The sequence below is a fragment of the Hippocampus bargibanti genome, linkage group LG05 (genome assembly GCF_051943395.1).
Source record: "Hippocampus bargibanti isolate YZ-2025 linkage group LG05, ASM5194339v1, whole genome shotgun sequence".
Taxonomy (NCBI): Eukaryota; Metazoa; Chordata; class Actinopteri; order Syngnathiformes; family Syngnathidae; genus Hippocampus; species Hippocampus bargibanti.
In genome coordinates, this window is record NC_142738.1 from 21,838,615 (window position 1) to 21,854,152 (window position 15,538).

At 45.1% G+C, this 15,538-nt stretch overlaps 1 protein-coding gene across 4 annotated transcripts in view; it reads right to left on the reverse strand.

Moving 5' to 3' along the window:
• brsk2a (BR serine/threonine kinase 2a) overlaps positions 1-15,538 on the reverse strand; it is a 213,273-nt gene that overhangs the window by 7,776 nt on the left and 189,959 nt on the right. For 2 of the 4 annotated variants that reach the window (XM_088997307.1, XM_088997305.1), the window contains exons 13-16: positions 7,577-7,642; positions 2,771-2,831; positions 868-1,624; positions 645-693 (exon numbers count right to left, since the gene is read on the reverse strand). In XM_088997307.1, coding sequence (XP_088853433.1) covers positions 645-693; positions 868-1,624; positions 2,771-2,831; positions 7,577-7,642 — 933 coding nt within the window. The remainder of the gene's footprint in view (positions 1-644; positions 694-867; positions 1,625-2,770; positions 2,832-7,576; positions 7,643-15,538) is intronic. The other 2 variants (XM_088997308.1, XM_088997306.1) reach the window with 2 other exon arrangements.

Here is a 15,538-nt window from a genome sequence, read left to right on the forward strand (position 1 = left end):
TAAGTCATTATGGGTATCAGCATCTGGCACAGATACAATTGCATTTGACAAAAAAAACGATGGCGAGCAGTCTCAGGTTATGGCCGCTTATGAGAATGTTGGGGAAAAGTCAGCCTCGATGGCCGTGGTATTAGGTGTTAGGGCCCTGGATAATAAAAACTATTATTCCTAAACAGGCCAAATGGTTAAGTGATAATATCGTAAACTGAGTCTTAAATAGCAAGCCCATATATCGTGGTATGACACATTGCCTGAACGGAATTTTGCCGACTCCTAAAAGAAAGTTCCCTATGAAACCGAGTCACAGATAAGGCATAAATTATTTGTTGCACTGTAATCTACTTGGGAGAAGCTCTTCAGCGGGAAGCTCTCCAATCAACATTGATGCTTCTCTGCCACAAACCAAACAGGCACACACACACGTTGGCCAAAACGTAAGTAATTACCCTTGAGGAGTCTCGGTAGCATAACACAGGCAGCCAGCCAGTCATTCCTCACAACCTCAGTGAAGAGATAAGGTCTGCAGGACAATTTATGACTCATAATAATTGTAAATTGCCATGTGCTGGCCTGCCTGAGAAGTGAGCTTTGGAGTAGAGATGGTTATACATTTTTATGATTATCAAAGTGAAATATTTACTTACTCTGGGGAAGACTCTGGAGTGAGGCTGGACATCTCTTCTTGTGTAGGAACTGTGCACACATGAAAATTTTGTGGGTGTAATGAAAACATAAAAAAAAAATCACATTAAAAAAAAAAATATATATATATATATATATATATATATATATATATATATATATATATATATATATATATATATATATATATATATATATAGTGGACAAATATACACATACGCAGACCTTGGAGTTTCCTGCGGTGGAAGCGTGGTGAGCCCAGGAAACTGTTCTTGATGGAATTGAGGCGCGTCCTCCATGGCATGCCGCCAATGGAGGGGCTGGGAGGAGGGGTCGGGGTGGGAGTCCCGGCCGGGCTGTCCTTGGGCGTATGCACCGGCGTGCCCTTTGGAGTAGGTAGAGGACTGCCTCGAGGGGAAGGGTGAGGGGTGACCTGTATGAGGGGGATAGATTGAGCTGGGTGGTCAGCGTATGAAGAATGTGTGGGTGATACGGGATGAAAGTGGTGTAGCCTGATGGGGGACGGAGGCACCACCGGGCTGAAGGGCACAGAGAGTTGGGAGTTGGCAGAGAAATTCGAGCGACGCGCTAGGGGGCTGTTTAGGACTGAAGCAAGGGGGCTTGGGGAGGTTGGTGAAAGTGTGGAGGTGGTTGTGGGCGGCATGGAGGCGGATGGAGCGTGTGATGGGATATGGCAGGAAGCCGAGGACTCGGACAAGGATGCTGCTTCTAATGAGGCTTCTGGGAGCGGGTTGGATCGTGTCACGTGGAGAGGCTTTGGCGCAAGTTTGGGTTTGGTCGGGAGCGTCTGGGTTTTGTTCAGGGTGGTCGGCAGGGCCTCTGTGCTCTGCGCCAACGAGTTAGGTGTCGACATACGAGGACCTGTATGATTTGGAAGGGGCTCAGGGGAAGGGCTGGGGCTGGTGTTTGGGGACTGCGTTAAGTCAGGGGATTGAGGGGGAACCTCAAACTTTCTAACGGGCTTTGTGATTCAAAACATACAGGGGAAGGTATACAAAAGGCAGAGTGTAGTAAATACAACCACCAAGCAGCCAGGTGCAGAGTGCCCAAGCCAAAAAGTACGTGCACAAGAAACAAGGAGAAAAGACCATGCGGTTAAAAACAATGCCTTGCAAAATAGGAATAATGCAATAGGACGAGCAAGCAAAGACACATAAACGGTCTATTGAATTAAACCATAAAAACATACAAACTGTGTGATCTCACAAAAGAATAACTCAGGCACACATGGAAAAAAAAGCGACCTAGAAAGACATCTTAAGAAGGACCACGACGACAATTTATCAATTGTTGATTTTTTTAACGATGAAACTGCAGCCACATTGGAAGAAATATGGACAAAAAAGGCTTTAAAATCAATTTCCCTTTCAGATGAGATGTGGAATGAGCAGTTAGCATGAAGGTCCCGGATAACACAGGCTTCTGAAAGTTAGTCAGCTGAATACGTACATTCCTAAGCTATCCAACCAAAGCTAGAAAAGGAGGATTTTGGAAAGAATTGCTTGAGCTGGATTTCTACATGCTAAGGCTGCTGAAAACAGAGTAAGCTATTTTTAAGCCAAGAGGATCAGCAATGGCGGATTCGAGATACGGGTCCAGCTTCTGATAAAGACTAAATTAACATATATATTTATATTTATCCAACAAAAATATTTGGCTCCTTTGAAGAAGAACATAACATAACACAGTACATATAAACAGCTATCTCAAATGAAAATACCATAAAAGAAACACTGGGCAAGAATCATGCTTAGACCCACTGTTGCAATTGTAATTTATTTTCATCATCCATCTGAGTTTTCATGAAACATTTGCGAATAACCCAGGCATTTTTTGGTGATTTCTGTGAGGCGGTGCCACAGGTTATTTATCTGGTAAGTAAATGCGGAAACATGTCATGTTTCCACATACCCCCTGCAATGACCTTATTTAACCCCAGTGCCATACATAACCCATGTTGGAAAACAATCACTTAGTGTTACGAAGACATCAACAGTAGTTAGATGGTCATCCCGTGGAGGGGACATGGAAACCCGAGAATGGGGTCACAAGGTGTCATGTCCCATACTGATGTGTATTTTTAAGGGTATAGAAGGTCTTGACTTACCCGTGGGCTGTTGAGTGGGCTGGTGATGAGGCCTGAAGAGGCTCCGCTAATAGACCGCGACCTATGGATCAAGCACGCAAGGGAAGAGTCAATTGCAGGCTGAACATGCAAGGCTGTTACACAATGAAACAAGTCAGAAACTTGGAGGTCAAACGTTGGGCTGGGTAGCACTTGAGCATATGGTCACGCCATCATGCCCTGCAGACAGCGAGGAAGAGTTGAAAAGCTACGGCACACTGGGCAAGCCCTCATTTGTCAGCACACATTATTTGGCAGTGAGTCGCGGTAATGTCAAATCAGTTGACTGAAAACTCATTTGTCAAATTTTCCAAACATTCAAATTAGCTTTTATTGTATTGTGACTATGGCCCAGTCTACACGTTGCTAATAAATAAAACATGGTGCCTTTTTAGTCTGAGTGCACCTGATCAGTATCGGATATTTTGGGGGTGGGGGGGTATTTGGTGGTGTTCCATTTATTTTACATTTTCATGCAGATGCCATCAATAGCATTGTGAGGAGAGGCGAGCCTCAAATTGAACAATCACGGGACAATTTGTCTCCATCACGCACACCACACGTACACCCGACACAACACACACAAATTGCCTGTCAACGCCAGCTGCTTCCTGCTTCAACGTCGCTTGTTTTTGTCATTCATTTTACAACCACACCCTCCTCATTTCCCACTCGAGCGCTAATGAATTTGCAACCATCTTGTCTGTATTGAAAAGACAAAAGGCAAAGATAAATTGGCATTTTCCCGCCAATATCAAAGAACACTGCCAGACACTGTCCTGAACCACTCCAATAGTAGAAATGCAAACACAATTAAACAGGTAAGAAAAAGGCGGACATATCCACCAAAAAGTGTGAGTTAGTGTTTATTTCAAATTTTAATTCGTAACTGAAAATATAGCACTCCCACTCCCAAGTTGTACTTATCTCTGTCTCTCCATGGTGAGTGCAAACTGTAATGCGCACACGAGTGGGCGAGGCTGAGAACAAACCGGCTCAGACTTAACTTGTTTGAGAGAGCAGCTGAAAGACATACCCACATTCCCGCTTATACCTCATGACAACGCACACACACTTGGACGGCGAGGTTCATTTTGAGCATATTGTCGGACACGCTGCGACTCTGTTAATGTTGGACCAGCAGATCTATAGAGTTAATAATACAGACGGGAATACACCATCATGGAGGCTCCCTTGCTGCAAGATGACAATGACTAACCATGTAACTGTGGCAGCAACAAAACAAAATTCAAATGAGGAATTCTATTTGACTAATCATTCAGATCGAAACCCTGTCATACGCACATGTTGCACCCAACATTTTCTGAATATGAGAAATTGAATGGGAAACATTGAAGCAGTCTCACATTTGATACTTTTGAAAAGATTGTGATGTAAAGCACTGGAGAAAGCAGGCTTATGGTTGCAGACAACAAAAGTTTTTCAAAACAGGACTACACAGTCGTGCCATTTTTGTGGCCAAACAACACGAGTGATGTGCTGCAGAAGTAAGAATGGCATAGTTGTACTTTTTTAATGGGAGAACAACTATTCAAAGAGCGAACACCGATTTAATTTCACCCTTCAATCTAATGCACCAACAGATTGTTCTTTCTATTTTGGACTAAACATTTACAACAAAGTGCTACATCCTCGTGTGTACGACCAGAGGCTTTGTCACAGATCAATCCAAGGCACCTTTATACATCTGACGAGAGATGGTGTGGGATAAAAATAATACAAATTGATTTGAAGGAAGGGGAAGTGAAATATAATGGAATTGATACAAAACATACAGTAGTGTGTGTGCGAGGAATAACCAAAGGCCAAACACAACCACACTTCATGCTCCTGTTCCTTTGATGCGATGTCACAAGTTCTAATCTCTGTGAAGTAGATAGTCGTACCAATCAGAGCACAGTTATTCGGTTTCCTTTCCAGTGGCTCGAGAAACTCCCTGAAAATGGACTGAATGAATATCGGCAGCCCACCTCCTCAAGTTTGAAGATGCAATAAGACCCCTGCTGCTTTTGCTGAGCAGATCTGCAGTCAACATACTTTCTTTGAGTGTCTTCAGCGCTTCGAGTCGATCATTAGCATTGCCCTTCAGACTTATTAAAATTGCTCCACTGACCTAACTCATTTAAACGGCATCAAGCAATGGGAGCTGGTCAATGAATCAAAAGACAGAAACGGAAAATAATTGAATGAATTATGACTCACACCATAACATTTTTGTTGCATATTTCATTTGCATGTCATTAACCTTTGCTGCTGTGAAATGTAAATTTCTCCACTGTGAGACTAATAAAGGCAAATCCAATACAATCCAACCTGCCTTTCAGTGAGCACACCGTTAGGATTTCAATGGAATTTATGGGATTCCCGGCATCTTGCTCAACATGCCTGCAACACGGTGGCCATTGTGTCGGTTAACTATTGTGCCTCCAGCGTAAAATTACGAATCACAAAATATGGACTTGGCGGACTGCAACTGTTAACATGAGATAAGGGAGAAAATGATGACGAATGAGCATTGCTATATAAGTGTAATTTTAGGACTCTCATTTCAGGTATAAACCCGCACATGTGAAAATCTGCACACCATGAATGCTGCCTGCACATTTTATCAATGTATAACACATTGATTTGACTTTATGTAGGGTCAAATAAAATTGCATTTGATCAGCCAGGTAAAAAAGGTTGGAAAAAGTTCAATATTTGGCTTCACAGATCCCAGGATAACAACACATAATTTTCACCACTACTATGTGCTGGAAAACCCCCAAAAAAACAAGAGACTTGAGAGAAATATCCATAGACACTTTATTTGGGGGAAGGGGGAAGGGGGATGGGAAGACGAAGCTGCAGCGTATAAAACCAAATCAACACTTTAGACTGAGATATCTTGCTACATTTATACATTAGTGTGTCGGCGGCATGCTAACAGGGAGGTGAAACTGGGACGGAAGGTGAGCGGCACACAAGGGAAGCAAAAAGTGTAAGCGAGTGACAGTCAGGGAGTCCTTGTAAAGCCAACAGTGGACATTGATATGGTGGAAAATACAAAGAAAAAAAATCTAAAGCAGATGGAGGAAAGATGCAGCAAGGCTTCTTATGGTTAATACTATAAATTGAGCAAAAGCGGCATAGATAATTCTCCTTTAAAACCTTGAAAATTTAGGGTTGAACTAAACTTAGTTTTTACCAAGGCATATTTTAAACAATACATGATTTCAGCTTTGTGTGTTTAGCTTGAAAAGGCTTTATGTCCTCCAGCGTGGCTGCCAATGGAAGAAACAACGCCCACCCAGGCATGCTCAATAAATGTATTTTATGTGAGAGGCAACAGACACTTCAAAAACTTCCCAGAAAAGGTGAAGCGACATATTATAGTCTGTTTGACTTCCTGTAGGTGTGTATCTCATGCAATACTTAGGTCCGTATGTACCTGTATATGACATGACTGTGATAACATAAAATTTACATGCTACACAATATTGTGCATTAGCAACACAATGCTAACCCATTTTTTTATAATGTACAGTGTATAATCCAACAGAGTAAAATGGCATAGGAAGCAAGTGCCAAAACTAACAAAAATGGTGAAGGCGTGAATGGCCTGAGGGGTGATGGCGTGGAACAGAGGGATGAAACAAGCAGTTGAATCTTAACATAGAATTCAAGGATGGATATTTTAAAAGGGCGGCCCGGTAGCCGAGTGGTTAGCACACCGGCTTCACAGTGCAGAGGTCGCCGGTTCGCGTCTCGGTTCGGCCTCCCTGTGTGGAGTTTGCATGTTCTCCCCGGACCCGCGTGGGTTTTCTCCGGGTCCTCCGGTTTCCTCCCACACTCCAAAAACATGCATGGCAGGCAGATTGACCACTCCAAATTGTCCCTAGGTGTGAGTGAGAGAGTGACTGTTGTAGGTCTTTGTGTGCCCTGCGATTGGCTGGCAACCAATTCAGGGTGTCCCCCGCCTCGTGCCCGAAGACAGCTGAGATAGGCTCCAGCAACCCCCGCGAGCCTAATGAGGAATAAGCGGTACGGAAGATGAGATGAGATGAGATGAGATGAGAGATGAGATATTTTAAAAGGTGGGAGCTATGGAAATAGCTCTAATCCGTCCAAACTGTCTTGCGGATGGAAGTTTAAAGCAGCATGAGATGAATTCTTGATGTGCACTTGTTGCCAAACTGCTCGAATCAAGAGTTATAAATATACCTGACATTGGGATGCGTTCACAAATCTCTATGGTGAGGCAATATTAAATGACACTGTGGCTCAGCGATTTATGTCCATTCCCTTGCAAAGCGGTAATCTGTCATTAGTGTAATCACACTAATTTAGAGTCGATCTTCCCCATTGTCAAACGTCACTGGCAAGGAGCAGAAATGTGTGTTGTGATGATCTATCAGTGGCTGAAATATGACATGTGAATAGCTTTTAAATCATGCGCAAATGCCTTGTGGAGTTCGGGCTCCACTTTCCAATGTCAAAGGAATCTCCTGCATCTCGAGAGAAAGTGGGGCACGGCACGGGAAGTGATTATCGATACATTCAATAGAGGATAATTAAGCCCACACTGGAAAAGGTGGGCAAGGATGGAGGTGGATATTTAAGATCTGCATTCAGAGGGGAAATAAAAGTTTTGAGGCCCATAAGGTTAGTTACTTTAGTAATTTTTAATTAAATATACACAACAAAGACAGTCTACTGCATCTCTCTCCGCCCACGGACAACTCATTGGATTGGGTAAGCAAAAAAGAGGAAACATGGTGTCATTACCTTTCTTCTTTGCTGCATTTTATCCTGGTATCTGGAATATCCAAGCTTTGACTGTATACTGACTTACTACGATGAGACAGGAGACAGAGCGAGAACATGGTCACACTAAAGGTCGTCGTGTTTGCTAAACTTGCTCTCACACCTGCCCGGAGACCTCTAGACTGACACACCCACATCACGATGCTTCCGCGCGTCAGATTTGTGCCACGGGCAACACAGAGGGTAATCCCTGTGGCGTAGTCACGGCGAGCACGTTATTTGGCACTCTGAACCAGCAGAGTGCCGACAAGAAACAAACAGAACTCTTCCGCAAACAAAAATAAAATAGAATAAAACAACGAGGACCTCTGCGTTCTTAGATAGCTTTTCAAATCCTTCCAGCCTGAGTCCCACTGCATGGTTCAAGGGAGACAAATGTGAGTGTTTGCTCTCTAGTGGCATGACTCGGATCGGTAAATGGAAAAAAATGTGTGAAATTGGACACGTTCACATCGGAATCAGTCATCTGATAAAAATACGATTTGTTTCAGATGTCAGTAAATGTCCCTGCAGCATGAATGCACTGACTGTATATACCTGGTCAATGTAAGTTTGATGTCACAGAAATACACAGACACTGCAGTTATCCAAATGACATAAACCTCTTAAAAGAAACACCCACTGAAAAGCTGAGCGAGAGTAAAAACTAGACAATTATATGTGGGGAGGTTGGTGGTGGGGCGTACAGATGGCTTTAAATGTATAGAGTAGTATTTTGAAGTTGTTGTAAGTGTGACCAGGAACTGTCTGTGTCATGATCTGGTTGGCGACCAACGGGGGGCGCTGTCGGCCCCGACTGCACCTGCACAGGTGCTGGTCGTCCCGATCAGATTGGCGACCACCGGGTAGCGACGTCAGCCCTGCCGGCAGCCTCGCAGGTGCTGGTCGTTATAATCACTGTCACTTAAAAGGACACCCGCACAACCATCCGTTGTCGGTTCATTGTTTGCTGCTTGTTTGCTGCATGCATTGTGTATGTGTTTGTTTAACCTTGGCAGACTTTTACTTTTGGTCTTCTTTTGCTACTTTGTATTTTTTCCGTTCAGATCATTTTGATGTTTTACATTTCGTTCCTGCTGACCTTTATTTCAATACAATTTGTCAAACACAACCTCCTGCTCCCTCCTGCCTGCTTTTTGGGATCCGCACCCGCCATCACCACCTTGCAAACCGTGACAGTCGGGGAGGATGGGGTTGATGTGATAGTGGACTGGGTTTGTAGTCGGTAAGAATTGAGATGAGATAACCTCTATTTGTCTCAAATTGGACACATTCCCAATTTACTGCAGCAAAGTTATGAAAGGAAAAAGAAAAGAAAAGGAAGAGGTCGACTCTACTTCTTCCTTTTCTTTTACAGCAGCTCTTTTATTTTGTTTCTCTACAAAGTAGAGAAACAAAATATAGGAGCTGCTGTAAAGGCAGCCACTTCCCCATTGCCATCTTGATTCTGGACCAGTTGAAGTTTATGGAGGAATTTGTGATTGACACCGAATAAGTGAATTGCATTAATCAATACGGGAGGTGACAAGATTGTAGGTAAGGATAGCCGTGGCGTGTGTGTGTGTGTGTGTGTGTGTGTGTGTGTGTGTGTGTGTGTGTGTGTGTGTGTGTGTGCGTGTGTGTGTGCGAGTGCTGTGTGTGTGTGTGTGTGCGTGTGTTTAGAGGTTATACTGAGCATGTTATCGTGTGTGAGTTCTGGTTGGAACAGCCAGTGAAGCTGAGGGTTGTCCAATTGACAACCACCCTTCTGTGTGTGTGTGTGTTTGGAACGATTCATATTACATAGGTGGAAATACTCCCACATTTCAAAAATATGCATGGCAGACTGACTGAACACTCTAAATCAGGGGTGTCAAAGTCATTTTTTGCCGCGGGCCACATTGTAGTTATGGTTTCCTCTCGAGGGCCGTTATGAATTTGGGGAACCCATTAGAATGTTTAAATCCCTTCAAATATTACATATAGAGCACACAGCAAATTAATGAATAACTCGTTTTCAAATCTGAAGTCAAGAATAATGACTTTTATTGTGGTTGACATCCAAAAATATGAAATTTTGGCTCAGATTTTAGCAATCGTCATGGAATTCAACAAGTTTGATTTGCTTTCGCGGGCCGAAAAAAATGATGTGGCGGGCCGGATTTGGCTTTGACACCTGTGCTCTAAATTGTCCCTGAGTGTGTGTGCGAGTGTGGATCGTTGTTTGTCACAAGATTGTAGGTAAGGATAGCAGTGGTATGTGTGTGTGTGTGTGTGTGTGTGTGTGTGTGTGTGTGTGTGTGTGTGTGTGTGTGTGTGTGTGTGTGTGTGTTGTTTGTTTGGAACGATTCATATTACGTAGGTGGAAATACTCCCACATTCCAAAAATATGCATGGCAGACTGACTGAACACTCTAAATATTCCCTGAGTGTGTGTGCGAGTGTGGATTGTTGTTTGTCTCTGTGTGTGCCCCCCACCGACTTCAGCTACTACAGCTGAGATAGGCTTCAGCAACCCCTGTGACCCTTGCGAGGATTCAGTGGATCTGCAAATGGTTGGATGGAGTGAAGACGAAAAACCAAGCCAGCCCATCCAACTCTTAATATTCGATCCATTTATGGAGTGTAATATAGTTTCACATTCTAAAACAGTGCTATATTGTCAACAGATGTGAATGTGAATGATTGTATTTGCCGTGTGATTGGACATCACAAAGCCCCAAAGTCAGCTGCAAAAGGATCCAGCTCAACTGTGGTCCTCATGTCGACAAGCGATTAATATCATCATATTTTATGGCACCAAACCAATGTGAGGAAATATTGTTTGCTTCCTGAAGGTCTTGATCAGAGCACTCAAGACCCCCTTGGCATTCTTGATTCATTGTTTGTTTCTCCACGGTGATGATCAAATCAGGGCTGGTGTCAAGTTGCCATTTGTCATTGGTTTTCCCAACCTCTGTCATTGGTTTGTTTAGACTTATTCACTCTTGCCTGTTCAAGCTTGGCCCTTTGGGCCGTATTTCATTGAGGTTTGGAAGTGCTTTGTTGTGTTACTTGTAGTCTTACTCCTGCCAGTGTTCCATCCTGTGGAAAGTGAATTTGTTTGGGTTGACGATTATAAAACATTTACGATAGTCATTGTTGTGTAAAAAGGAAATCACATGCTAACTTGGCTTTACATGCAGTACAGACTTGAAAGGGTTAATCCGATCAGCCGGTGAGTGGGTGTGGCTGTGGAGTTCAATGCTTTCTGAACCAGGTGGCTCTTGTTAGCCAAGGGAGACACGCCGCCGGTGAGTCCACATGTTGCATTTCCACGTTCAACCTTTCTGTTGATTTAAACTAAAATAATGTCAATGTAGTGATTGAAATGATTGTGAATGAGTTGCATTCATATCCTGTGTTTCTATTTGTAGGTTTATGACCTACTTCACTGCTCGTCTACCAAACAAAAAGAACCAATGTATTCAAAACTCAATCAACAATAAATAACGAGAGTGAGTTGAGTTGTATCAGTGTGTCTCTCTGGCATCCCTTTCGGTGGGAAAACGTGGAAACGTAAATTGACCGAACAGTCATAAACCGCCGCTCACTGTACTGGACTGGTGCAGCAGCAGCTTGCTCACCTGAAAGGCACAGCCAACCCAGCCGTGGCCGACCTAAAACTCCAGTAACTGACTGGAGCCGACCTGGAACTGCTGGTTAAGCTTAACCCCAAGCAACCAACTGTGCGACCCGGTACAGTAGTCTGTAACTGGGTTTCAGACCTCAAAAACAAATCCAATCAATTCATCTTTTTGAAATTCCGGTTGATCTGGGGCAAAGGAGCCAATTGCACCAATAAAGTGGAACAAAGCCCCTCAACGAGGTCCCCACTGGTCAAACAGTCGGCTCTCCAGTCAACAGAAACGGAATTGAGATGGATGACTTGAAAAAAGTCAAGAGTGCACGATCAAAAGCACAGGCCTCATTCACCAGAAAAGGAAATGCTTTGACGACTTATGTGGCGGCTGGACTCCTGGATCCAAGTGATGTTCCAAATGAATGGAGGAGCTTCAAAATGGACTTCTCGAAAGTTGTTGATGCCGGGCTTGAGTATGCCAACGCCCTAAGAGAATCAAACGATGAAACGGTCAGGGAGTCTGCAGTGGAGATCGACAGGCTGACCGCTGAGTGCGAGGCAAAGTTCCTTGAGGTGAAACGAGCCACACAAGAAGCCTTTTGGATTGGATATGGTAATGACATGTTCTCTGCCCAGTTTAAAATCGCTGAGTCTGCAGTTACTCAGGCTGAGGCGGACGAAGTCAGCCCTCAGCAACCAATCAAGGACCGCAGGCTGAGGAATAAAGGCCTACACAGAGAAGTCGCCGAATTCAGTGACATGTTGGGGGAATGGAAGGAGTTGATTCCTGCCTCTAAGGTAGTGGATCTAAGAATATGCTACCGAACACTGAGTAAGAGGCTCCTGGCTTTGTCAGATAAGCTGGAAGAGGAGGAAAAGGAGGAGCCAAGTGGTGCAACACTGGCCTCCAACTTCGGAGCGGGAATGTCCAGCACAGACACCCTTTCTCTCCTAGAAGAGCCTGCGGAACCAAAGCCTGAACACAACACCAAGAAAGCGCTAACCTCCAACCTTGGAATGGGAAGGTCCAACACAACCACCCAGCCTTTCTCACCACAACTCAGCCCCAGAACTGTGCAGCAAGGAGCATTTGATTTCAAGCCTCAAATCAGCCTTGAAAGGGTGCGGCTACCCACTTTCTCCGGTGACATGAGGGACTACTACAGGTGGAAGGCCGAATGGGTGGACCTGCAGCAACTAGGCAACCCACAGGGAGCAGAAGCTGTGAGAAAGTTTCACCTACTAAGCAGCCTGCATGAGAAGGTAAAAAGGGAACTTGTTCTTTCCAGCTGTGGTTCCGCAGATGACGTGTTCAGACTGCTGGATAACAAGTATGAGAACAAGCAGAAGATTGTCTGGCTAATCACAAATGAAGTCCAGGCTCTTCCCTCTCTTAATGGCAACAACCCCAGGAAAACCATTGAACTGATTCAGGCTGTGGAAAGAGCGCTTTGCAGCCTTCAGATCCTTGGAGAAGAGGATGCCGTCAAGAATCGGGTGGTCTGCCAGTCTCTGGAGAGCAAGCTTCCCAGCACACTGAAAAAGGAGTGGATTGTGCACAGAACTAACCCTGCTAGCGGATTCTCTCCATCGAACTACTTTGACTGCCTCCTGGACTTTCTAAAGAAACAGGAAGCAATCCTGTAAGAATTGGACCAATTAGAGTCCACCTCCTTAGAAAAAGATGCAGTGGAGAAAAGTTCACCAGTCGTGAAAGTGAAGAAAGCCTCCACTAAATCTGCTGCTGGTCAAAAGGACGATCAGACTAGCTGCACTGTGTGTGGCGACAACGCGCATGCTGGCAGGCTATTTGTGTGCAAAACCTTCAAGGAACAAGACCTTGCTGGAAAAAAGGCTCATCTGAAGAAGATTGGGTCATGCTTCATGCTTGCGGCCTCACACCAAGGATGGCAAAGGTTGTACCTCCAAATTCCTCTGCACAAAACCAGTCTGTCGGGAAGCAGGGGTTTCGGACCACAACTATCTCCTCTGTCCCAAGCCACCATCACCAAAAATAAACAAGTGTGAGAATCAAAGCAGCGAACAAGATGGACAAAAGAGAATTGGCTTGACTAAGAGGCAGGAGGAGTTTCTGGCGGAACTCACACCAGAACAAAGAGAAAAGTGCAAGAAGGTATTCTCGAACAAAGTCTCATCAGCTGTATGCACCAATGCTGGAGATGGACTGAAGGAATACCCAGTAGTGATGCTGCTGCTGAAAGCAACAACAAACTCAGGCTGTCTAATTGGCACCCTCATCGACCTCGCTTCTGATACAAACTACATTACTTATGAAGCAGCCAACCGCCTTGGTCTGTCAGGTGAGAACATTAAGCTGATCATCCATGGGGTTGGGGGCATGAGTAAGACAGTTGTGACAAAGAGATATTCCCTCCGCCTGAGGGTGAAAACCCCCAAGGGAAAAGTGGATGAACATAAGATTCTCTGCTATGGACTAAATAACATTGCTGAGGTGAACCAGCCTGTCTCACCCAGGCAATTGCAAAAATTCTTCCCTGACGTTGCCGCTGATGAATTAGTATGGCCAAAGAAAATAGATCTCCTGATCAGTCACCGCGAGGGTCGACTTGTTCCCCAGCCAACCAAGATTGTGGGGGACCTCGTGCTCTGGGATGGCCCACTGGGCAAGACTGTTGGAGGAACCCACCCCAACCTGAATGAGGGTATCGACCTGGCAGTGTACCGCTCGGACACTCACTTTGCAAGGACTATGAGGTCTGCCTCGAAGGCATGTAAAGAGACAGTCTTTGTCCAAGCAGCGGAGGAGAGAGCACTTGCCCAGAGCCTCACAGCTACAAACAAGGAGGTCCTCGAATGGTTCAAGTGGGACAGCATTGGAGCAGCCTGTAGTCCCTTATGTGGTGGCTGCAAGTGCGGCAAGTGTTCCCCAGGAGGGAAGGAAATGACTCTCAGGGAAGAAAAGGACCTGGAGAAGATAAAGGATTGCCTCACTTACGTGTTGGCTGACAAGCACAGTGATTCTCCCCACTGGGACGCAGCGTATCCTTGGAAGGGTGACCCAGCAACACTGCCAGAAAACCGTCAAGCAGTTGAAGCGACCTTCAGGAACACTGAAAGACGTCTGGAGAAAGAACCTGTCTGGAAAGCCACATACAAAGAACAAATTCATGAAATGGTTTCCAGAGGAGCTGCTGTCAAACTCTCTAATGAGGAAATTCAGGAGTGGACAACACGCTGCACTGGGAGATGTGAAAAAAATGTATAACTCAGTGTGGCTGAAGGAAAAGGAAGTCCACCTACACTGCTTCCTCTGGAGAGACCACCCAGAAGATGAAATAGAGGTTTTTGCAGTTGTCAGGGTAAACATCGGTGACAAACCAGCTGGTTGTATCGCCCAAGTCGCCATGAGGGAAACCGCCAACCTTCCCCAGTTCGCTGACATGGTTGAAGGATGCCGCGTTCTAACTGAGGATAGCTACATGGATGACATCTTGACATCACATGATGAACCTGAAACCCTGCAAGAAATCACCAGAGGGGTGGAGGACATTCTGAGAGCGGGGGGTTTCTTCCTTAAGCCATGGGTCCTGTCACACCAAAGTGGGAGGAGTAGTCCACCTGCTGACATCGGGGCCAAAACAACAACTCCCAGGACCTTCGTGCTGCCAAACCAAATAAAGGATGAGGAGAACAAAGCGCTGGGTGTTGGCTACAAACCCGAGACAGCGAAGCTTCGGGTGATAACCATCAACTTTGCCAGGAAAAGAGGGAAAGTGGGAATGTGCCAGCATATTATGAGCGATTTGCCACCAGAGCGCTCACAGTGTGCCAATCCATTCAAATACACCACGCTTGACCTCTTAGGTCCTTTCAAAATCAGGGATGCCGTCAAGAAAAGAACCAGAAAGAAGGTCTGGGGCATAGTGTTCTGCTGCATGGCATCAAGAGCAGTTCATGCAGACCTTGTTGAAGACCAATCATCTGAGAGCTTCCTCCAAGCTTACTCTCGTTTCGTAGCCCTGAGAGGCCATCCAAAAAGACTCTGGTCTGACCGAGGAACACATTTCCTTGGAGGTAAACCTGCCTTGAACGAACTGTACAAGCGCCTGGCCAGCCTGCAGGGAGCTTCCATCCAGTACAAAGCCGAGAATGGAACAGTGTTCGTGGGAGTTCCACGCGGCTGACGCACCTCATCGCAACGGAGCTGCTGAAGCCGCAGTAAAGCTCTTAAAGAGAGCCCTCATGAGCCTCGGTGGAACAGCAGGCTCATTCACCTGGAGCGAACTCCAAACCCTCTTTTATCAGGCAGCTAACCTAACAAATGAAAGACCAATTGATGC